Source organism: Argiope bruennichi, chromosome X1 (genome assembly GCF_947563725.1).
Source record: "Argiope bruennichi chromosome X1, qqArgBrue1.1, whole genome shotgun sequence".
NCBI lineage: Eukaryota > Metazoa > Arthropoda > Arachnida > Araneae > Araneidae > Argiope > Argiope bruennichi.
Window position 1 is genome coordinate 38031867 of NC_079162.1, and position 26071 is coordinate 38057937.

The 26071-nt window shown below is 27.7% G+C and overlaps 1 protein-coding gene across 1 annotated transcript; it reads left to right on the top strand.

Annotated features, from left to right (window-relative positions):
- Positions 1-726: 726 nt before the first annotated feature.
- Positions 727-24902, top strand: LOC129959191 (degenerin deg-1-like). The gene is made up of 12 exons (XM_056072014.1): positions 727-853; positions 5355-5708; positions 8622-8793; positions 11788-11924; positions 13649-13812; positions 16144-16272; positions 16745-16853; positions 16966-17047; positions 19360-19509; positions 21106-21181; positions 22457-22791; positions 24758-24902. Exons 2-12 carry the CDS (start codon positions 5363-5365, stop codon positions 24900-24902), a joined length of 1845 nt encoding a protein of 614 aa, XP_055927989.1. The 5' UTR covers positions 727-853; positions 5355-5362.
- The last annotated feature ends 1169 nt before the right edge of the window (positions 24903-26071 follow it).

Here is a 26071-nt window from a genome sequence, read left to right on the forward strand (position 1 = left end):
CAGCTATAACAAAGCGATCAACTAATTTTTAGCAGCATTTAATCAAAATTTGAGAGAGCTATTTATATGCATTATGGACTTTGTGAGCAGGTATGCGTGATTATATATTTTATTACTTTAAATTTATTTTAATTTAAAAAATATTATTTCGCTTTCTTTTTCGGCATTGAATCAGTGATGTAGAATCAGAAGAACATTAACACTTAACATTACATAAATATTTTACGGAATGATTTCACTAAACAAAAATATTTCTTTATCGTTTTTGTCTTTAAATGCCGTTATTGGTAGCGTGAGTTAAATCAAATCTGTTTATAAAGCGCAACTACTCAACTATTTTATACACAATGATCAAAGAGCAAAAAATTTGCTAAAGATAAATTATTGTTTCTTTAGTTTTTATAAACTAAAGACATCTCGCTATAGATTTCAACGGACCCTGTTATTTACCAGTTTACCCTGCCCCTTTACTAATGTGATTATATCTCATTTATAATCTGAAATATACTTTTTATATTCATGAACGGAAGTATTAAATAGAAAACGCTCTTTTGTCCGTAAATTTTCGTATTGGCTCTTAAAAGCTGACGTCGCTGAAGTACCATTCATTGCCATGGTTACAGATCTAATGAACCAATAAGAAGCGAGCGAACAATATCCAAGAGAATAAAGAAATACATGACTTCACTTAGTGAGAAAACTTCTTTCAAATTGGGTTTTCGTGATCGGTAATGTATGGCAAATTCATAAAACTGCTCCTCACTCACTTTCTCTAAAGCATTTCACTGCTTGAATTCTTATTTGAATAATAATTTGAAAAATCAAGAAGACAATATTAGCGCTTCAAAATAAGGTAAGCATCTTTCCTAAACTAGTATTAAAAATTAAGTTATTTGAATGGAATGTGTTTTTTGAAAATTTAGATTTATTTTTTGAAAATTCTTAGAATTATTCTTGAATGGCACAAATAGTAATTAAATAAAAATATTAAAAATATTTTTAAAAATATTATAGTTAACATAATGACAAAAAATTTACGCTCATTTGCTTAAAATATTTGAATTAACTTACCTTTAAATAAAAATGTTAATAAAAAATTAAGAACATACTCATGCAACCAAAAATTTGTAAATAAAGTTGAAAAGATTTTATAATTAGAACTCGGTTTTGGGTTCATAATTTGAATTATCAATCATTTTTTTTTATAAATAATGGCTTCGTATGTGTTATGAAACTCCGTGCGTATATTAAAGCCTACAACTCATTGTTTCAGGAAACATTCTGGGAAGGAAAAGTTTAGGTGCTTACACATAAAACTATTTAAGATATTGTAATCAAATTATAGTTCCAGATCTATTTTTTTTAATTCCATCATTGTGGAACTTAATGAAGGTCACTGTAATTTTTTCAAATTCCATTTATAAAAAAAAAAGCTATAAACAGTTTTCATTTATTTTAATATTTTTATTTTTTTATAAATTCAAATCGAACAGTTTTCTTGGTGTAAAAAGAACAGAAATTTATTTATTTTTAAATTAACTTATTGCTTATTTAATGCATTCTACGATAGGTTTAAATTATTATACTACGATATAAATGCATTGCAAAGTATTTTAGAGTTCCAAGTCCAAGTAGGAACGTGTACATGAATTTTATTCTAACGAAAATGTGTATAGTTAGAGCTGTTCTAAGATTCACCAATATTAGTAAGCAAAAAATTTAAATGGATCACAGAAGATTAAAATAAGGATTCCAAGCGAAATATGCATCCTTACATGAATTTTGGTTTCACAAAAATACGAATATTAAGTGGTCGTTTCCTATCTGTCAAAATTAGTAGGAAAAACAAAGATATAAACCATAAGGGTTTGAAACATTTTAATGAAATAATAAATTAATTGCATATTTATTAAATTTATTTTTGTTTAAGGCAATTATTTATTAAATTTATTTTTATTTTTATTCGTATGAACACGAAAGGATCAAGAAAAATTTATATTTATAGATACCGATGCAAGTAATACAAGTTTACGATCTTATATAATGTATAAGGAAATGCAGAAATTAATGCAAATATTTATGTAGGAAATGGATAAATGAGAGATATAATTTTAATATAACAAAATATTTTTACCTAGGGTAAGACCATATGCGATATTTTCAAGTAATATTATGTTCACTCGTTACTTTTTGAACTGAATATTATTAGAGTTTCCATTTTAACTTTCACCTATTTTTCCTCACATGTTTCCGCATTGTATTTTTGAGAGAAACTTAATATTCTATGTCATATTAATATAGAATTAATTATTCTCAATTAATCACTTTTAACCCCTATACATAAAAAATATTAGAATTAAGAACGCCTTATCAAATGCATATCTAATATTTATTGCTTTATACCAGTATTCCTCATTTAAATTTTGTGATTATTATATGAACATGTATAATGTCTTAATTGGAATGCTTTCCTTAGGAATAAAAATAGCTTATTACCATTCTCTAATTTCGAAAGATTTTTTTTCCTTTAAATCGAGAAACATTTTTTAACTTTATTTATACACATTTTTTTTTTTTTTTTTTTGAAAAATTCAAATATTTATTTTTGTAACAAAGTAAATTGTTACTTAAACACAATTTCATAGCTTACTTGCCAAATATTACTTAATACTAAAAAGTTATTTTTATATTGAAACAGGCAGGAGGATTAATTTTCTAAATTTTTAATTACAACGCCAATGTTATAAAAATCAGTTAGATTCAGCAGTGATTAAACATCGTTTTAGTAATTTTATATTTTTTACACATAAACTAGTTTTGATTATGCGTTTGTTGGAATTCTCAATGCTCTTTAATCATTTTATGTGAAAACGTTATTTTTTTTAAATCCTTTAACCAAAAGTAAAATTACGTAATAAATAAATAAAGAGTAAGCAGTCTTTGTAATTGTATTTTATTGTTATGTTCCCATATAAATTAGATAATTCTAAAAAATGATTAAAGATAATTTGCAGTGTAGAAGACATCCGACGCCTTTCTGTATATTTAATCAAGCTATTTTTGTACTAACCTTCGCCTTGCCTTAATACATAGTGATTTGATTTAAAGTTAAAGTATGTGTCATAAATGTAGTTCAACTTCTTCGATTTGTCATCTATTATTACAATATGTATGTATGACCAACCATGCTCGCTTCCTTACATTTATTTGGTTAACTATGCAGTATGAATTATTTTTTTTTACTCAAAATTGAATTAATTTAAAAATTTCCAATGCATGTAAAAATACTTTAATGCCTTTGCTTTTTTAACCTTAAAACTGTTAAAGGAATTCCTTTCATTGAACTTTCTATATGGCGTGATACATAAATATTGACATGGATCGTTAAAGAAATAAAAAAAGCATCGAAACACAATAGGGTGCTTATTTTATAACTTGGTGCAATAAAGAGTTTCCGGGAATTCAAAAATATCAGAAAAAAATAATTTCGGATAGAGTTATAAATTATAAAAGAAATAGTAATTTCTTTTATATGAGCTTATGCCTTTTTTTCTAAGAATCGTACTTTTCAAACTCAGCCATTATGATTGCTATCACCATTCATATATATCTACTATATAACTGCAATAGTCAACTGAAAGTCATGATTCAAATGCAATCAGACTCGGAAAATTTTTATTTCCTGTTTATATATGTTTTATTATTTTTTTTTCAATGTGTGTGTCTCAATACAATAGGAAAAAAACATATTCGATATCTAATAAAATGATTTAAAGGTAAAAACAAATGTTGGCACAAACTTAAAGGGCATCAACATTTTCCTTTTATTCAAATAATACCAAATAAATTCCATTTTTTTAATTCTATAATACCCTCCTGAGTTTGTAGTCTCATCATAAAATTGCTATTTTCGTTTAAGTTTTTAAAACATCCGCAAACGCTTTCCTTATTAAAATTTGTCTCATATCTGTAAAATGAAGGTGAATAAAAAAAAAATTAAACTTATAAAAGTTTTTAGTTTTAATATATGAATTGTTGCTGAAATCTATTAGCCCCTGCCACAAAATTGTGTAACATTTTTCAAAAACATGTAAAATGTTTGCTTAATGAAGTCATTTCATGCCCATGTGACATGTGACAAGCGCTCCTCGCCAAATTAATCTTGGAATGCAAAGCACATTTTGTAAGATGATAAAGGACATAATGTCACGAGTCTTAGACAAAATGTAATTAAATGTTAGATGACATGAGAAGTTACTTTCGTCTTGTGAATATGACTTCACATTAATTGCTCCATTTATTTATATTTCGAACTAACACTTCGCTGTTTATTTAAAGTTTTATCCTTAGCGTTTTTGTCTTTTTTCAAATTATTTTCGGTAATTTAACAACTTAATGATAAAATTATTTAATTACGGCATATTTGACTTGAAGAAAAAATATTTTAACAAAGAGCTTTTAACTGAGCAATTAATGGTTTTAATTTATTAATTATAATTTAAAAATTATATTCTGTGTCATTTTTATATTCATTTTTCCTCCATTTCTTGCACTCTTTTTAAAGATTTATATAATTTTAGTTGAAAAATAAAATGTAATGCTATATAAGCTTAATAATTTTGCCTTTATTTGAGCCAAAGTATTTCCACACCCATCATCAACAATCAATATTGCATTTCAAAAACGCTTAACATTCTGATCTCCTTTATTTTTTTTCGCTTTTTTTTTGTTTAAATATAAAAACGGACCAAATCTGCAGGTTTCTATCCTTTAGGTTTGTTTCTTTGATATTGGTCCACATTTGTGTTTCGCTTGAAGAAAAATATTCATCAGTTAATCCGACTACGGTGAAGCTAAAGCGCGCAATTATCTTAGTTTGTGAATCACGCTGATGTAGAACCAACTATAATCTATAATCGGACCAACTATAATCGGACTACAGTTAGAATATTTAACCAACTATAATCCGACTCATGTTCCTCAACCATGCAAAGCCAGGTAGATCACAGTCTCGATTGTTTCCATATACGGTGTATACATTAATGAAATCATACTTATTGCATGTCGTCTCTTTATATGGAAAACAAATTAAAATGGAGGGTGGCTATCTAGTGCTACACTAAATCTAAGCACTTCTAAACACATGCAGAAGGTTTTATAAAAGAATAGGTTTAAGAAAGGGGGCACAACTATGGTTAAGCCAATGCGAAATATTGATTCTGATTTGCAAATTATCTCTATCCCTTCAAAAATTTATCACTTAAATTAGAATTAATTAAAATAGATAATTAAATATTGAAATAAGTAACAAAATCATTTCTTAGTAATAATTATTTACTTTTTTTTTAATTTAGGTCTTCATATGAACTCCAACCATAAAGTTCGCTTAACTACAAATGTTTTGTGGAAAAACTTTGCTTCTCAATCCACAATTCATGGCTTACGAAGGATTTCTGAAACCGAAAATACTATCGGAAAAGTACTATGGACGCTCATATTTTTGACTGCCTTGGCTGGGCTCACATATCACTGCTCCTTCCTAATTCAGAAATACCTGAAATTTTCAAAGGTTACCACGACAGAAGAAATTCATGCCAAAGAACTGGATTTTCCTGCTCTGACAGTTTGCAATCTCAATATTCTCAAAAAATCTTTCATACAAGATCAACTGGAGAAGAATCAAAATACGACTTTTAAAAGAACGAAAGGTAAGTATACAAATAATAAAAAATAGCGAGAGAGGTCTCTTCAAACTTTCTCGCATACTCTCTAACAAATATAGTCCTTTTGTTTAGGGATTACTTCAATTTTATTCTGAGGATTTATCGCTGGAACGCGGTAAATGCGCAAATACCAGAAAACCGAATGACCGACCTTTTCTCCAACCGATTTAAAGCAAAATTTGACAAATAATAGCGACTGTACTCAAAAAATAGCATTCCGAATTTCACATATTTAAATCACTGCGTTTTTTAACTATCGCTTTTATATAACTGTGAAAGTACAGACATCAGTCGGTTAATCCCTTGACGAATTTGATTCTAAATTTGTATCATATATATATTTTAGATGTTAAATCTGTGAACCAAATTTTATTTATCTAGATCTCTTCATTTTTAGTTATCATATCAACATATATCCATTGAGAGGAACAGTCTGAGAGACTTTTTCTCAATGGATTTTATTCCAAATTTGAAAGAAATTTACAAATTTGGTGTAAAAGCCATATGCCTAATTTCATTTGTCTGATTTAAATCGATTTTTATTCATCGAATTAACAGATGGATATTTATAATTCTAAAAATATTTTTTTCGGACTTAGGGGGGTAGTCAAAGTCTCCAATTCGAATTCTTTGACAATTAAAATACTTTCTCTTTGTATACGAGAAAGTAAAAATGGGGGTTTAATGTTTGAAAATTGTGTGTGGACTATTGATTGATTGATTTCAATTAAGACTAATGGACGTATATGTTAGTATGACTTTCTTTTCTATATACAGTATTTTAATACGCTTTTTACAATAAGTAAATAATATCAAAATAACACAGATTGTTAAAAAAATTAATGTATTTGGCTATGACCTACTTTTTTGCAGACCTTAAAATTTCTATGTTGCTTTTAAGCTAAAATTCTTTTTTTTTTTGTTTGTTTGTTTGTTTGTTCCCATCGAATATTTGTCAAAAATTTGAAGTATGGAAGTAAAATGTGATCATCAAACTTAACTTTGCAGTAATAGTAAACTTAGTGGTTATCTTTTATATTCTTTAGACTATCCAGTTGTAAAATTAAACTGCCTTTAAACAAACGACAACTTTTTAAAAAATTTTATGGATTAGCTTCTTAGATTGATTGTAGAAACTTTGTAGAAATAGTTTTTTTTATCTGGTGATCCTCTATAGAACGCCATTGACTCTATTTCATGGGCTGTAACGATAAAACTTAGCAGTTTTTATATTAACTGATAAGCCATTAAACTCTTACGAATTAATGTAGTGCTCCTCTAAAATTCGTGATTGTCCCCACATTTCATACTATAATATAGAAATCCAGCATCTTAAACTAAATGTCAAAGCATGTTACTCTGACAAGGAAGGAGATGATTTTGAAATTAAATAGTATAGTAAATTGTTTTGTTGATTAAACCGACTATAGAAGTTTTATAACATTGGTCATATCCCAGGCACTCTTCGATAATTATTTATCTTCTCAATCATTTGTTGCTCAGAGAAAGGCTATAAATATAACAAAAAAATCTCTTAATTAGCGATGCTTTCAATTCTTTTCAGAATTAACTTGATCATAAAAATTTTGAAAACATGATTGTTTTCTTGACACCCGCCTACAATTTATGCCGTCCTTATCCTTTTTTCCATTAAAAGATAAAATTAGACGGTCTTTATACAAAGTAATAAATTTTTAACATTTTAGCCGCCTGAATTGATAGTATAAATTTTGTAGAGATGGTCATCATTCTTTATAAATGACATGGCCTACGCTTTATTGCGCAAATGAAGAGTTACATGGAGTTCAAAGTTTTTAAAAATGTTATTTTTAAACAGTCGTGAGAAATAATGTGAGCACAGGAACTCTGCTCTGGTGTCCTAGTTAACATCTTTATACAACTAGTCAATGCCTCCATTCATTGCAGTGCTAAGAAATGTAAAACCAATTATAGAAAAATCATTGCCAAACAAAATGTATTGCATGACACCAGTATTTTCTATGGAATTTTTATTACATGTATTTCATCTATGATACAGTTTTCGATCTGAATATTCAAATCAAAAGTTATATGTTTGAAAACCAGAGGCAAATATCTGCTTTAATTGTGAAATATCATTTACAACTTTTTAACAAAAATTTTAAAAATAATGGTCTTTAAACTTATTCAAGGAAGAAACCTACATGTTTTATTATTTATAATCTTTGAGCGTTGCAGAATGATTTCATTGAAATTAATATAGTTTATGAATTTCCCATACTGTGTATATTCATAAATATATTCCAAAGTTAAAAATTGCTGTTCTCTATTAAAAATGCGCATTTCGTTTTTTTTTTTAAATATTATTTCATATATTTTGAAATGCAAATTAGAACTGAGTTTGTAGTAAAAATGTTGCCATAGAGTGGCATTTTATGAGATGTGAATTATATATACAATCATACCGCTTTCAACGAGTTCTAGGCTTAGCTGAAAAATATATAAACAATGTAGACATAGATTTTATCAATAACTTATGTAATATATAATTGGTAAAATAATGTATGCCTTATATGAATATTATATATTTAATCAAATAATATATCGTATGTATTATGTGATCAAATATATATATATAAATTTATTACATTTTATACTTTTTTATTGTAATTTATGATGGCATTATTGTACATTCTCATTGTTTTATATTTATGTGTTTTTTAGCATATATGTGTATATTACGCGGAAAAATGAAATTTTATGAATATCATCGTTATATCCGCCACAGACAACCAACAGTCCTTGTTATTCCTTCTGTGATGAACCTTCTTATATATTTCAGTTTGTGAAATTGAATATTTATTATTATGTTTTAATTATGTTGTTAAAATTAATTTCGCTTGTTTACGAATTTTATAGGTTTCTGCTTTGAATCGGAAGAGTCATTTTTGAAAAAAAGCGATGCTAAAGATCTCAGTGATATCTGGGCGAACCTCGGAGTGACACTAGAACACCTTAAGACTTATGGGCATAAAGTTTATGACCTGATTGTTCAATGCACATATAATTCCAAAGATTGCTTTAATCAAAGGTAAAAATGCTTCACTTACTTTTAAAATCTCATTCTGCCTTAAAATGTATTGAAAAGAATTTACTTTTTAATAATAAATAAATAAGCTGGGATTTGTCATTAAAACTTAAGAGCTTATATTTTAAAATTAGATTTAACAATTCTTATTGCATATTTAGTCAAAAGAATAAAAAAATTGTGCTTTTCGCTATGTAAAAATTTTAATTGGGTTTTATTCACATACTTACATGGATAGAATAAAAGATATTCAGACTCAGTCAGTTATAAACAAGCATATGATCATTGTTTTATGATTACCATTAGCACATTTTGAACGGCATCTTTTTCTTTAATAAAAGGGAATTTATATCAAATAATATGTTTCGTTTCCACCTTGATAGTGGATATTGCCTGTTATCCAAATGTTTTCCAACTGAACAATAAATTTCCATGAAAAATTGCCGAAGTAAATACAATATTTTTAATTCTATGATAATTAATTGTAAGGAGTTTCATATTTTAAAATTGTTCAAGAATATTCACACTAAATTTTCCATGAACATCCGGTAATTAACACGCAAAATAGCAAAATAGCCTTTCGAAGGTATATATTTTTAAAAAAAGGGCAAAAAATGGCACACTATCATAATGGATATTAAAAATATTTACTTACTATGAACATTATGAGGAATATGGCATTTTCACTCTTCATGTAGAGATGACAAAGTTGCAATCTGCGTTTAATTTAAAAATTGATAGTATAAATACAATAACAATATTGTTACGAAATTTCCGGGGTTCGTTTGGATAGTGGGGGTTATATGGTGTGAAGAACGCTCAATCACCAGGTGGCAGTAGAAAATAAAACAACGACGTTTATTTACACGAAGACACACAGGACAGCACAAAGACGACAACTATATACAGCACAGAAGACGATTATCTTCAGCCGAGACGTGCAGCATACAACAGCATACACAGCAACATACAAAACAGCATAAACACCAGCATACAACAGACAGTAGCACACAGCTTAGTTCAGCACTAGCTTCACTCCGTCGCTGCTCCGCTTAGCTCTGGAAGGCCAGTTCTTTAGCGTCGGTTCCAACTACGACGACACTGGCAGCCGCGGCCGCCTTCTTTTATAGGTCTCAGGGGGTGGGGCTAGAAGCCTCTCAACCAATCAGGGACGTTCGAGGCGTATCTCGGTTCCTACTGGACGGATCGGGAAAATTCTGAATGCTTCGGGTATAATCTATTTTGGTGCCAAAGTCGCCAAATTTGTCGCCAAGCTCCGGGACCTCCGACGCGACACACGGACTCCGTCCAATACAGATGACTGTAAAAAATTCTTTCCGATGGTGGAACCAACTATGCTGGGAAGCAGCATTTCAGATTCGTAACAATATAGAATTGACGTCAAATATTTTACAGAATGCCTGCTTATTATAATACTCTAATTATGTTTTTAGAGTGATTTTATTGCATTTTCTTTTAATAAAATAAGTCTTCGTCTTGTACACAAAGTATTAAAATTCAGAGCAATTTATAACGAAATAACAAATTATACTAATATATAAAAATATATATTAGTTTAATTTCCTTATATCGTCTTAATTTGAAAAATGAATTACAAATTCACTAGGCAAGCACTCTATGAACTTTTAGTTGAATTGATACGACAAATCCTTTTTAAAATATTAAATATCGTCTCATTAAATAATACAGAGAAAACAGTTAAGTGTTGAAATTAATATTAACAAATGATCGAATCCTTTTAATAGGTTAGTTGAAGAATTTTTATTGTATTCGTTATAAGAGAATAAAAAGATTGAAAAATGTATTGTTGAATAATAAAAATCGAGAGATCATTTTCATATGGCATTCCATTTCTGATCTAAAAAAAAGATCAAATCAACCTTCTCCAAACTAAATATCAGAGAACTCGTCAAGGAAACGAGATGTGACTTTAGCTTAATGATGTATGCTTATTTACTCCAGCCAGTACTTAATTCTCTCAGGTCTCATAAACTTGAGGATAGAATCTCATCTTTGAGGTCAAAGAATCAAATGTTTTAGGCCCATTCTCACCATTGATGCAATTGTGTATGTGGAGCTCCGACGTTGGCGATCAAACTTATCACGTTAATAATGGAAGCTTGAGCAGAAAAGTGTCCACTTTGATACCACTTTTATCACGGATCAAAATTAGGAGATCCTTCCCAAAATTTAAAATTGAATACCATTAAAACGGCTTGAAAATGAGATGTTGATTTCAGCAAACGAAACTAATATGATTCTTTAATACTTGCTTTTGATAATATTTTCTACCAGACATTGAGTTTTTATTTCACCCTTTTTCTAGCTGTCCCTTTCATCATTCCTTCTGTCTATTTTCATATTTTCGTGCATTTCCATAATACCTCCTAACATTATAGAATTATTGATGCAATAAAGAAATATATTTGAAATGCAATTTCTCTTGGGAATGAATCTTGCATGAAATTCTATCCGTATGTGTAATTTTCCTATTATTATTATGAAGATCAATTTCTTGAGCAGTCAATATGTCTTAAGGCCATTTCAACTGCGAAAATTGATAAAAGAAGCAATTGACAACTTCGATGCCAATTTCGTATGTAATGTGGCTTAATGAAACTCATTTTATGAAAATTTATGAAGTTCGACTTTGAAGACTATTTCGTACTTTAAAGGCATTGAAATCTTTTATTCTTTCTCATATTTATATATAGCTTCATATTTTTGATCAAGAGTTTTCTTCTCCTGTTTATTCAATATTTACATTTGTTGGTTACGTATAATATTTGTTGCTATACTAAAAAAAATTTCGGAAGTATAAAGAAAAAGGGTTTGGATGATTATCATGCGAAATTTTTATTTAAATTAGCCAAATAAAAAAATTATTCATAGCAAAAAAAATCAGTATACAACTTATTTATGCTAATACTACTTGTAAATTTTCATACAAATTTATATAGACTACCTCTTTCCAAGCATAACAAAGGATCTTCCATTGGAAACGGAAAATATAGCAATAACCAATTACCCTTCGACAAGACTTGGATTTTGTCATACGATTAAACTGAATCAGACTACTCTTGGTAAAGTCAGAAGAACGGGCCAAACATTAGGTAAGTCAATTTAATTTCAACTTTTAGAGGAAGGAAATTTCCATTTACTAAGTAAAAGTAGGAAAAAAATTCCATTGAATCCTCTTACGACGTAATTCATTAGTTCTGCATAGTATCAAAATCCGTTCAAAGAGAAACTAGCACAGTTAAAACATCGTGTCAGAAAAATTCGTACTGAATGAAGAAACCCAAATCTTAAATGTCGCAATTTTTATACATAAGACATGAAAAATGTGTTATATGAGAATTATTCCCACTAAGGAACACTTCAGACATTGTGATGAGATGTTACTCGAAACGATAAGGAAATTCTCTCTACAAGGAACAGTAATCGTGAGGTTACTCTCTGGATCCATTGCCGATGATGGGTGGTATCTTTGTATGAGGTGTAAGTATATTAGCTGATCGTTATGACGGCTATATTACGTCGGCCATTGAGCAAGGCGTTATTTGTCGAAGCGACAAGATCTTTCAGATAACTCTGGGTGCTTAGAGAGGTGAGGGTAATTCTTCATAATTTTGGGAGATTTCACAATATTGTAAATATCAAATAAATTTTGAGAACCAATTTTTTTTTCATTTCGTCAAAAACTTTCAACTCGTCTTAGGTGACGAACAATAACAACAATCTAAATAGAAACTATACCACATTCATTAACAAAAATGTTTATTATGAGTTAATACTTTTTTTAGATTTGAAATACTCAGTTTTTTTCTTTTTGTCAAAAGGTAACATTTTCTCCTTTTAAACACATTTTATATTTCACTACATTTGATAAAAAATCACCAATCAATTCTTTTTAAAGCATAGTAACAATAAACCAAACTAGATATTAAGTTTCCAGACTCAAAAAAGAATAATCTTTCTTTCAATTTTTATTTACATATCAAAAACTTTCAATTCATTTCAGGTAGTGAGTGATCAATAACAACTGTCTAAATAAAAACCATATCACATTCATCATAGAAAATGTTTAACATGAGTTAATACTCTTTTTCTGGCTTCATGACATTTATGAGTTCAATGTAATACAAAAAATGATTTGGATTCTGCACGATATACAATAAGAGATTGCAAAAACAAATTTTACAACAAAAATGCTTAAAAACTTAATTCCATATTCAATTATTTTCCATTTTTCGGCTACAGTTGTTTCAATCGATAAGATAGTTCAGAAACTGCAATTGTTTGATTGAAATCCTTTATTAGAAACCTTTAGTACTTCATCTGAAGAATGTAACAATATTAATTAATAAAATAATTTATTATTATAAAATTAATTATTATTATCAAAATTAATTTTTAAAAAGAAATAAGTTATGTAAATATGCATTACTAAACAGAGTAGTTTTAAATTAAATATTTTTTGATGATAAATAAATTGCAATTACACTTTATTAATAAAACATATGATACTATCAAACATAAACTGATGTCAAGAGTATAATGTATATGTATATCATGAAACGGGACGGCCAATTTTGTTGAGCTATCATAAACTGCCATGACTGCAACTGCAAATTAAAATTTTCCAGCTGTCTTAAATAATATTTCTGCCAAGACAACTGCAAATTAAAAATTTCCAGCTGTCTTAAATAATATTTCTGCCAAGGCAACTGCAAATTAAAAATTTCCAGCTGTCTTAAATAATATTTCTGCCAAGACAAAAATTCAAGTTAAGAATTCTGAAATCAACTAATAAATGTTTTTTCTTATTTACTAGGTTTAACGTTAACTTTGAATATCGAAAGGAATGAATACTGGGATCTTTTGTCTCCAGAGTATGGAGTTAGAATAATGATTCATCCAAGAGAAGCTTATCCCACAGTTGATCGAGGGGGTATAGTTCTTCATCCTGGAACGAAATCCTACATTAGCATTCGAATAGTAAGAAATTTTTTTCAGTTTCCTAATCTCTAAACATTAATTTTTACATAACTTAAAATGTCAAATATTTAGAAACTGTTAAAAAAATTTATTGAATAGTAAAAATTTAGTAAAATAAATTTAGCAAGAATAGTTTTTAAGATAACCCTTTAAAGGGCCGTTTTTTTCTACTCATATTATGTTAAAATATTTTTAAGCTTGAATTTAAAATAAGAAAAGGGATTTATTTAGCTTATTAGATAAATTTAATTTGATTAATTGATTAATTTGGTTAATTAATAATTAAGTAACAAATCAAGACACGTCATTTTGTGTAAGATAAAGAACTGAAGCATCTAAGTTTCTGTCTTTCTAAAAAAAATTTGTCAGAACTTTTGCCAACCTACATAATTTCATACAAAGATTGATAAATTTGGTGGGAAGCTTACTTCCCAGGGTCCTAGAAAGGGATGATGAGAAAATTTCGATATTTTTATAGCATAAAAATTCAAGGAAAGTGCTCAATTGCTTATTAAATTTGAGTAAGGGTTGATTCATGCCCAAATAACAGACATATGGTATCCCGAATCACTTCACATTTTGAATTTTCTGTGCATCGTGACACTTCTGCTCTCTACGATGATTCTTTTACTGATTGAAATAACTGCTTATTTCTCGTTTAGCACTGGTTTAATAATATTCTCCAATCTACGCTTACTAAAAATTAAATCATTTATTGGGGTTCTAAAGTTTGTATATTTAATATTGCTATTTTAATTAGAATCATTCCTCTTTTATACCTTATTGTAAACATTTTTATCTAAAATATTGATATATCTTTTTTAGATTTACAATATATTTAATTAATTATACTTAGATTATTTATTATATTATTTTTTTTATTTCATAAATCATTTATTGATTATGTCTGTTTGAATGTTGGTTAATATTATTAAAACTCATCCTACAAGAACAGTGTAAAATGATATGTAGACTTCAAAAATTCTTTATGAATCTACACTTTTCATTTCATTAATAACTCAGGATTGCTAAATGTAAACATGAAAAATTCTTTTAAAGCATTGTATCTCACACAACATCAGCTTACTTTAATATGTTCGACACAAAAAGGTTGGGTAAAATGCAAAACATTAATGATAAACCCATCCACTTCACATAATGCTAACACATGTTAAGACAGCTTTCAAGCGAGTTTGTTATGTGACTGTAGGATGAGATGAATTAACACTAAAGAATGTTACTGCCTAAAATTCTCAGAAACATGGATATCCAATTATAGATTTTAATAGTTTCAATGAATATAGAGTCCATCAGGGATAAATTTTCTGCAATATTGAAAGAATTTTTCTTTCTATAATAAAACTAAAAAAGCTTTAAACTAAGCTGAAAAATTTGGTTAACTTTTTAAGCTGACAAACCGACGATAATATTTTTAATAGTATTTTATATCTTTTTCAGAGCACATTGATATTTTTTTAATTCTTTAATATTTCATCTATTTAGACTCTTTTAATAATGCCTTTAATTCACTTTTCTCAAGCATCCTAAAATTGAGAGCACTTGTATTTTTCTACAAATTTTATTGGTGGTTATTTTAAATTTTCAACGGTAAATTATCACCATGATAATATAACGCTTGTAATATCTATCGTTGTAAGGATTTCTTCAAGTTTGATAGTTTTCAAAAAAATAAGAAGTAGTGTATCACCTCAAATATCATCTTTATCATTAATAATATCATTTAAATCGGTGTTCCGAATAACGAAACTGGTCACTAACTACATTTTCTTTATGTTCAAAATCAGTCTGATTAAAATGAATGTATTTGCATAATATCATTGCAAAATAGTACAACACTGAAAAGTTTAAATAAAAATATATAGATTGCATTTCATTTATATTTATTTTTAAATTACAATATTTTCTTGCTAATTCTATTAGTTCATTTATAATTGTTATATTTCTTACTTTTCAATGCTTCGATGAATTAACTAATTCTAAGTATATTCCTTTTATTGTGACTTACTACGTTGTATTATCAAAGGGCTTTATTCAAGACTTACGCGTTCCTTTAAACAAGCAAATCAATTCAATAATAAATAAGCAATTAATGCTCACTTAATTAAGAATATTGCTTCTGAATTCTGTAAAATAATAATTATCAATATATTTCTATTTTTCATTTACAACCGTTTTTTTCCCTTGTATATTTTTTTTTTAAAAATTGAAAGTTACATGTGTACACTTTCTTTTTTTATAAGTAAGAATATCTATATGAATGATCTCACCGCCTTTGCATTTATAATTTTATATGCACTTAACTGTTTTCAGCGTGAAATCGAAAGGCTTCCTTATCCTTATGGAGACTGCACAGAAAATTTCAAGGATTCACCTCTCTCGGAACTTCTAAAAAACAACTATGAGGATTACTTAAAAAATCATACTTATTACACATACGAGGTAATCTTCTAACAATATTTAAATATGAATATTAAATAGTCTTGGTTAATCACTGTTTTTTTAGATAAAAATTATTTTTAAATGATCGATTAACCCTATTTAAATATTCTTTTTAATTGTAAAATAAACAAGAAGAAGAGATTGTCAGCATCTATTTAATATACGATACACTTTCTAAAATAAAATGAGAAATGAGTATAAAAGAAAAATTTTAGAAATCCAAAAAAGCATTGATTTTTTATTACAATCTTAAAATAAACCTAAAAGCTAAAAAATCATATCAATTCCTTTGAAAATGAAAAAAAAACCTGTATTTCTTTAAAAAAAAATTTTTTTCTTTTTAAACAAATTGCTTACTAATTGCTTCAAGTTTTGCATGTATAATATTTAATATGCTTCTAAGAAATATTAATTATTTTTCTCAAATAATGAGGTTGTATTTTAAAATCTATGAATTCTTTTTCACATTTAGTTTTGTCAATCAGTATGCAGAGAAATACATCTCCTACAAAACTGTGACTGTGTTGAAGAACAAGTTAATAGCACGCATAGATTTTGTAACCCATGTGATAAAAAAGCAGGTATGTATGGTTTTTAACTCATAATTAATGATTTTAATAATATAATGTTGTTAAATGAGGTAGTAATTTTATATATAAAAACATTGCCCTTCATTCTCTCTTACCATTTCAGATTTATGTAAAGACAAATTCAAATCAGCTTTCGATGATAATGAAACAAATGCTTGTACTTTTCTTTGCAAACCAGCATGTCAGTGAGTCATCATTTTATTCTCATTTGTAAACAACTAAATCACAATCATATGCTTATATTTTCTTATTTGCTGAAAATAGTTTTATTTTATAAAAAATGTTCAATATTATATTTATTATTACATTCAATATAAATATTTTATTTTAATGGAAATTGAAACTATGCCAACACAGAAATCTTAAAAATTTAAGACTAAGTTTGCAATTCATAATTTCATCATTACATCGATTCAATTTTACTCTGCTTAGTAAGAATATTTCGAACATTCTGCAACTCCATCAATAGACTGCTTAATGAGTTATTTATTTCACAGAGAATAATGAAGAGAAACACATTTCAACTTTTTAATAATGAAAAACTATCTATGTTACGATATTAATCCTAATTATTACAACTTTTACACAAATATTTCTAAATCGAAGTCGGCATTTCCAGTCCACTTAACACGCTCTAGTCTAATGTATACTATAAAGAATATATAGTATCTGTTATGATATATGCTATATGTTTGGTCTAATATATATTATGCAGGAATGTATCCTACACTCCTGTATATTGTCTGCCGTCTTCTCTACCATTCTGCCTTTAATAATTCCGCTAAGATAATTCAAACTCTGTACTACACATATATGTATGTCTTTAAAATTAATAATTATTTTTGAATACCAACTAATACGGAGTAATCTCCTTGGCTAACATATGATGTCAATCTAAGATGATCAACTGGAAGATCTTTCGTTATGAGCATAGTGGTAACAGTATCACACCTTTATCTACTATAATATCAAATCTTAAATATAACAAAAGTGTTTCAATAATTTTACCAATATTACCTTTTCGTCAGACAGACCCGATTTCCGCTCTTCTTATCCTTTGGAAGTATCTAAATAAGGTGTTCACTGTAATCGTGACTCAATAGCCAACCTCTAAACCGTTAAAGAATGTGTATATATACTTCCTATCAGGAAAGTGTTCTAGATGTCAAAATACCTCGTTAAGAATAAGTTATCTGAAAAATTACGAAGTAAAATTTTTACATGGTCCCCTGTCCTGTTAGTCATATTTAGTAAAATATTATTGACATATCAATACTCTAAACAAATATAAACCGAGTTATGAAAGTTTGAATTTCGTTATTTTAAGCCAACGAGAGCCATTATGAGGAAGTGCTGTCATTTGATTCACATTTCTTCTTCAAGGTGGTTATTGAAATGGTCTAAAATAGCATTAGTAAATGTTTCATAATTTGATCAGTTTTTGTGACTTTAGTATAGAATTTATTTTGTTTGAAACATTAGTGTATCAAGAATATATTACTGAATATGATTAATACGATTATGAGGCTAAATAAAATTGCAAATCTTAATTTTTTTCAGAGGGCATTTATTGACTCACACAACATAAAATACAATTTTTTACATCATTTAGAACATTATTTCCCAATTGGAAGTATATACTTATGTCTCAGAGCTTAGAAATTAGCCACAGAGCCATGATTAGGATAGACACCCTATATATTTCTTTCTTCAACTGACTAACTCATTAGAAAATCTAATGGGCATGAGTTTTAGCAAGGCAACACCAATTGCCTTCATAATTGGCTCATCTATAGCCCTTTAAGACAACCTTATTGTCCTTAATTACATGACTAAAAATTAGTCATTCTCTCTCCACTATGGGGCATATCATTCTTGCGTTCAGCAACATTGAAATCTTTATAAAATAGTGTCTCACGTTATTTAGTTGTTATTATCTTAAGAATTGTTATAAAAGAATTTTTGAAGTCAAATTTGTGTTCTAATCTGCAATTAAGTAAATCACATTCCCCTTATTACCTCATGATGAATTGATCAATTACCCATGATGACACAGAATTGTCACTCCGCACTTTCATATCTAGATATCGCGTCAGTATTCTTGAAAGCATAACCCTAAGCTATCATTCATTGGCACTCTGCAGAGATAGTCTCGGAACTTTTTAATCCATTTAGAAACACAAAAAAATAATTATTATTAAATACAAGACACAACTATGATATCTTTTTTAAACATCTAAGCTCATTTCAATGTTATATATATATATATATATATATATATATATATATATATATATATATATATATATATATTATTTACCATATCCCAAAAGCTGAAAAACTATGTAGTCATAAAATGTGATTCGCTAATTATTATGCTTACAGCGTTCATAATGATTTCTAAACATTTCGCGAGTTTTCCAGAGCTCTATTTTAAGTCAAAATTTGTAAAGTATCGTACAGTTCTTAAGCTTTCTTTTTTCTTCTTCAATTTTAGAGATACTCGTTATGACGTTACACTTTCGACGTCTGAATGGCCGAATCTGGAATTTCAAGAATTCGTTCTCAAAAGATGGCCTAATCTAAGATCAGATTTTGTAGAAAGTGCTGATAATTCCTCAGATCAACTTAATGAAACATATATAAAGTAAGTAGAAGTATTCCTGTTTAATGATTTTATATATATATATATATATATATATATATATATATATATATATATATATATATATATATATATATATATATACCCTTGAAATGCTAAATTTTAATTATTCATCAAATCTATTTTAATATCAATTACTCAAAATTCAGCTGCCTCCCAAAATTTGTATGTCTTTTTTATTTTTAATTAATTAAAACGTTCGGTATTTCTTCATTTTATCAGTTTGAAGTACTTTCTGGTTATACTTAAAGTGACTGTTCCCAGAGCAATGTAAATGCCATTCTGATTGGCATATTTTATTGAAATTTGCTATATCCGTAATTACAAGGTTGCGGAGAGGGGGGAATTCCTCGATAAAAAAAAATAATGATTCAAATTTTGGTCTCCAAATGTCACATAAGAAAACATAGAAACAAATAAGAGGCATAAAATTTTATTTGGTCACTACTTTTTTAACAATATGCATTCCATTTCCGACAATCATACACTCAAAGTGAATTATAGCATGTTAAACGGCAAAGATAAAAGATTCCTAAGGAATTGTTGGAACATAGCGTGTTATGTTCACTTTCAATTCAGAAACAGCCTACATGCTTCTTGAATGTACATGATTTTTCGGAAATTCTCAAATTTATTGAGATTTACTTTCGAAACACAAATTGATCAGGTATCAGAACTTCTGAAATTATCTAATCGTCTATAAAATGAATGCGGAACTTTTCCTTCACTCGTTATCAATATGGGATGTTGCATCACCTTGTATGAAGATTGTAGCCTTTAAACATTCTAAAGCGGCGTCCCACGATCGATCCAGACGGCAGGCGGGCCACGTGTTCCCCTTTCGACCCCTCTTGCGGTTTTCTGGGGTGCTTTGATGTTTGTCCAGTTTACCGGCAATTTGTCGGTATTTCGGCATCAATTTTATTTCAAATCCGTTTCCGTTCTCTTCCCGGCAACACATCCAACTTATCAATCTATTCTTCATAATGATATTCAAATCGTTCTTCCAATTAGGCTTTATTCGGAATTCTTTCGAACGTCTATATTCATGCAGTGTTGTTAGGAAACTCTGGTAAAAATTTGACAGAATAATGAAGACTGATTTTTCATTATTAAATACTAGCATTTTAATATTTTACTAGTTTTTATACTATATTTCTTAACAGATTTTAGTAGATAATACATTTTAACATTTTTTTCTAATAAGCTTGCAATTTTTTGGAAACTATATGACATATATAACAAACCTTACCTAATTATTTTCCAAGAAGAGCGTACAACTTAGGTCTGTGTAAGGTCAATTTAAATATAACGATCCTACATGTGTAGAAATTTGGCAAAAGAGACTTACTGAAATGTTTCCATAACTTTTTTGGAGCAAAAAGAAAACGATTAATTTACTAACTAGTGACCTTATTTCCTTAAATTTAATCAATTGTTAAAACAAGACTTGAAAAAACATACTTCGAATTTGGAGGCATGTGCAAATTTATTAGCATTTAAATACCTGTTAATAAATTCCTTTTTTACAACTTTAATACTTTCAGTTGTTTTAATAACTTTTATGTATTATTTCAGCAAAAACTTCTTGAGAGTGCACATTTTCGTGCAAGAAATGAATTATCTGCGTTTCATGGATTTAGAAGCTTATTCGGTATATAGTGTTTCTTTTATATTTCAAACTTAATTAATATTTCTGAATTCAATATTCAATATTTATACTTTTTCAATAAAAAATGTTTTAGAGAATAAATTGCATCATAAGACTTTTCATTCTGTAAAAATATATATCAAATAGATATCAATGCATTTATTTAGAATTAAAAAAATTACTGCATTGCTGTAAAAAATTTTGGAATATTTATCTATAATTTTTCTTATTTATAATTTATTATAATAATTATCTATAATTTATTCTTTTATATATATATATATATATATATATATATATATATATATATATATATATATATATATATATATATATATATATATATATATTTATCTATAATATATTCTTATCTATAATTTATTATTCTAGTAAATTCTTAGTGCAAGAAATTACTGAATTAAAATTTAAAAAATATTCCATTAAAATATAAATAAATAATTGATGAAAAAATGGCATTAATTTTCTATAAAACTCTTTGATTATAAATTATAAATTCCAACGCATCCTCTTTTTATAAAATTTTGAAATTTAAAATAATTTAATTTTGAGATAAAGCGATTTTTTTTAGAAATCAAAAAGATCGTATGCTCTTCATGATTTATGCTCACTTTGTAAAATAGTAACTAGGCTGTGTTTTTTTTTCTTTAAATATTGAATAGGTGATCCAAATCTAGTTGCAATATCTATAAATAATTTAATTCTCTTTCACATGATTAAATATTATTAAAATTACCCTAAAGCGTTTTAAATCTGTATACTATATAATTACATTATTAAAGATTATTAATAATTCCGAAGGTGATAAATACGCTGTATGCATGCAAAAATTATCCTTTATTGTAATTCAAGCTATCATTCTGAAGAAAACTATGCAGTGTATTATTACGTCCATATAAATAAGGCCGAGTATGATATGAATGTAGTATTTAGAAGTAATTGATATATTTCAACAGAATTCAAATTTAAAATCAGATGAACGGTGTGCTGAGGCACGGAATTCTGTCTTTAAAATGAAAATTGTTTAATTTCGAAGAGCTCTTCCTATAATTCTAAAATGTATAGATTTACCATACACCATTCATCAATTATGTAGGAGATAGAAATTTCCCATTTACTGTCAATTTGATTTGGTCATTTTATTAATCTAATAATATCATTAGCAATAGTTAGCCATTGCTCATACTAAAATGCTTTTTCTTCCCATTTTATTACTGTATTATTACAATATCACACTAAAACATTTATATATTTTTCCAGCTTCCAGAATTATTTGCAGATCTTGGAGGTTGCTTGGGTTTGTACTTAGGAGTGTCACTCATTTCCATAATAGAATTCCACGAACTTTTGCTTCACATAGTCTCTCTGTTTTGTACTAAACTGAATAGAAGCTTTACACTAGAAACCCCCAAGTCTTCAACTGTGAGTTTGACAAGATCTTTTAGTAGATCTGCTGATGATTTAGTGAGCATGTCACGTTCTAAAGCACCCTATGATATTAATCTCAGACCTGAAGGACCAACACCGCCAATATTTTGGATGCGAGGAAAAAATGGCAGTCACAGTATTTTTAAAGTTCAAGATATGCAAAACATGTAAGTTCACATTAGAATGAAAAAAAATTCCAAAATTCTTAATTTATTTCTCCAAATGCATTAAATTATATATTACTTTCATTATTTTGCTTACCTGACGCAACAACCAGGGGTGGTAAATATTAAGAAAAACAAATTGGCATGCAAGGACAAGAAACGGTACATGAAGAAATGTTATATATTTTTTTATTTAGATAGTTTCAATAATACAGTTAGCAAAGAATTTGTTAAATTATTCCTAAAATATTATTTTGGACATAAATTAAAAATTTCCATTTGAAAATCTCAGCACCATCTTTTTATGAATAGATTTTTTATATAATTTCCATGATTTGTCATATAGCATGACTACCTTGCGCATGGCTCCCTTTCAAAACTACGGTGATAAAGTCAGTTGTCTGGGCCTGGAGTCCTAATTTCTTAATATAAATTGAGGGTTGTTGTTAACAGACTTTTTTCCTAATGCCCTTATAGCAGCTTTCTATGTAGGTCAGCTACATGATGGGTGGTGCCGAATTGCAGACTACTTTCCAAATGATACAGAACCCGATATGTGCCCGCCGACTTATCAAATTTTTTAAAACTTCATAAATGCTGGGACCAAGAATTTTTTTTATAATGTAGCCAATATGATCTAAAAATGTTCTTCTAAAACAATGGTCCATGCGCTTTCCATTATACGCTTTTTAGATTTCTGCACTGAAATTACAATAATAGATAAGCTGAGAAATTTCCGAAGTTTTGTGAACATGAACAGATGAATAATATAGATTAATTTTTAGAATTACATTGAACAAAGAAATGTAGAAATTTTCTCTCTTCGATTATGTTTCTTGTCATTTTCAATAGGTTCGTATGTTGAGGCTTCACGGTAGTCAGTAAAATGAATGTTAATGAATGAGTAACTTCTAATTTTAACAATCACATACAACTGAAAAACTGATTTTATTTGCTATTCTGTTAGTTACTGGCTGAGATGATGGTGAAAAATTTCATAGTTTGCAAGGGAAAGAGAAGACTAATGATCCATACTCCAGGTGTTTAATAGTTCTCAATGGAGAAACGAAAAATAAATGAATCCACCAATGTTATCTGCAAGACTGAAACTTTTAGATTAGGGTTATAGTATTGTCTCAGTAATATTAGATCATTATTATTCTATCAAAATCTTGGAATTCAAAAGCTATAAACCTGATGATAAATGACGATAATTTTAAATAATTAATTATTTTATAAAATCATTGTTATTATAATCAATTATTAAAATTAATATCATATTATTATTAAATCATATAATTTAAGTTATCAAATATCTTAAAATGTTACATTTCATTAATAGTCCTTTATGGAAGAAGACAAAACAGGAACAAAAAAAAAACTTTTATCGTTTAAAAAATTAATATTTGAAAGTCAGTTAAAAAATTAAAGAATTTTTTGTGTGCATTTAATTACGTATTTAATTTTTTTTTTCTTATAATCATTATACAAATCATTTTTCTCTCATAATTGTTGTATCCGTTTCTGGTTTGTTTAACCATTGTTTCAAAAAATGTCATTTCAAATATTGGTTATTTGAGTTATTTGTTTTCTCTATAAATGCTATTAATAGTAAATAATCACTTTTTTCATGCTATTAAATGAAATGTTTCCCCTTTTTTTGTTTCTCGCCACCATCACAATTAAGACATGCACTCTTGAAAAGTTTCATAAAATGCAATGTCTCTTACAACACTGCTGTTATAAAAAAAGCATGAAAAAAATCGCAAAATATAATGCAATCAAGTAACTTTGTAAATGAAGAGCATTTATACTTGAATATAGGAAATATCATTTACTTAATTAAAAAGTGAAATCAACACACTCAAACGTTTAAAATTCACTAATAATCATTTCAAACTAATAATTCAAATGTTTTCATAGCATAATCATTTTAAATATTTTCTTATGCCGATTTTTATTTTTTCAGCTCAGATGAAGACACATATAGAAGGAAGATGTGTTTCAAATGCTTGTCTGATATCGAAAATCTTCGTAGCAATTATTTGTACAGAAGACGTCCCCTTAAAACAGTTTCAAAATCTGGAAAATTAAGCACAAATTCTTCATCCTAAATAAAATTATATTAATATACAGATATAATCTACTTCATAAATAGTGTATTACATTAAAAAGTTTCTTGTTTCTTTTTAATTTCTAAAAACATTTCAAATAAGTCTTTTGATTCAGTTAATTAATTATTATAGCATTCTTTATACTTAAAGAAGTATATTCTGCAATTTACTTATCTATAAAAGATTTATATGTATTGGAAAGTTGATTTCTTTGTAATCTATGAGCTGAATGCCAATAACTATTTGATTCACATAAAGTTATCCATATTTTTCAATTAAATAACATAGATAAATTCCTTTAAAAAATTTAATATTAGAATCGTTATTGATCTCTGTTACATAAAATGCAATCTTCTCACAATAATACAGAGATACTAGAAAAGAAAAAAAATTTAAAAGAGATCTGTTTAGGATATGGCTCTTATCATTAGGAAAGATATATGGTAAAGAGAAATGTATGCTAAGAATGCCATTCACAGTACACGCTCCCTTCCATTTACTTTTATGTAGTAGTCTCTTGGCTCACATCATTGCCATTCACTGGCTCTTACGAATAACACGTAATAATAGTCCCTTTGAAAGCTATGTCCAGAATTGAAAGAGCATAACTTTATTTTAGACTTGCTACATATTCAGGCAAGCATTGACGCACTTTCCCAAGAAATCAATGTCAAGAAAAAACTCAATAGACATACTTTTTACTCGGTGAATAATTATACATATAAGAATGTATGATTATGGACACAGTAGTATAATTATAGCTTCTAGACCATAAAAAATGTATTTATAAAATTTTGCGTAACGCATCGTCCTGTGGTGAAAAGGATGGGATATTAAAAGCAAGAACAACTGGATATTTTACCTAAATTTTACTAATAAATTGATTGAGCATTTTATCATTGGGATCAAATATCATCATCAATTTTCAAACATAAATACACAAATATTTTTGTTCTGTTTTGCATAAATTTTATCATAAGAATACAGATGTTCTGATTTCTCTCTTTTTCTTATTATTCATGTCTTCCTTTACATTGTCGAAACACGCATCGCATATCATCAGCATATTTGTCGTTTGTCAAAGCTCTTAGTGTCATTTATCTTGCTTCACAACCAAACTATCTTTGTAGAGATATTTTATAAGTCCTATGAGAAAAATAAACATTTTT

Excerpts from the sequence above, each read along its gene's own strand:
- LOC129959191 (XM_056072014.1), top strand. The coding sequence starts at position 5,363 with ATGAACTCCAACCATAAAGTTCGCTTAACTACAAATGTTTTGTGGAAA. Across the intron at positions 11,925-13,648 it reads AAGAACGGGCCAAACATTAG|GTTTAACGTTAACTTTGAAT; the intron begins GTAAGTCAATTT and ends CTTATTTACTAG. Across the intron at positions 19,510-21,105 it reads CTTAATGAAACATATATAAA|CAAAAACTTCTTGAGAGTGC; the intron begins GTAAGTAGAAGT and ends GTATTATTTCAG.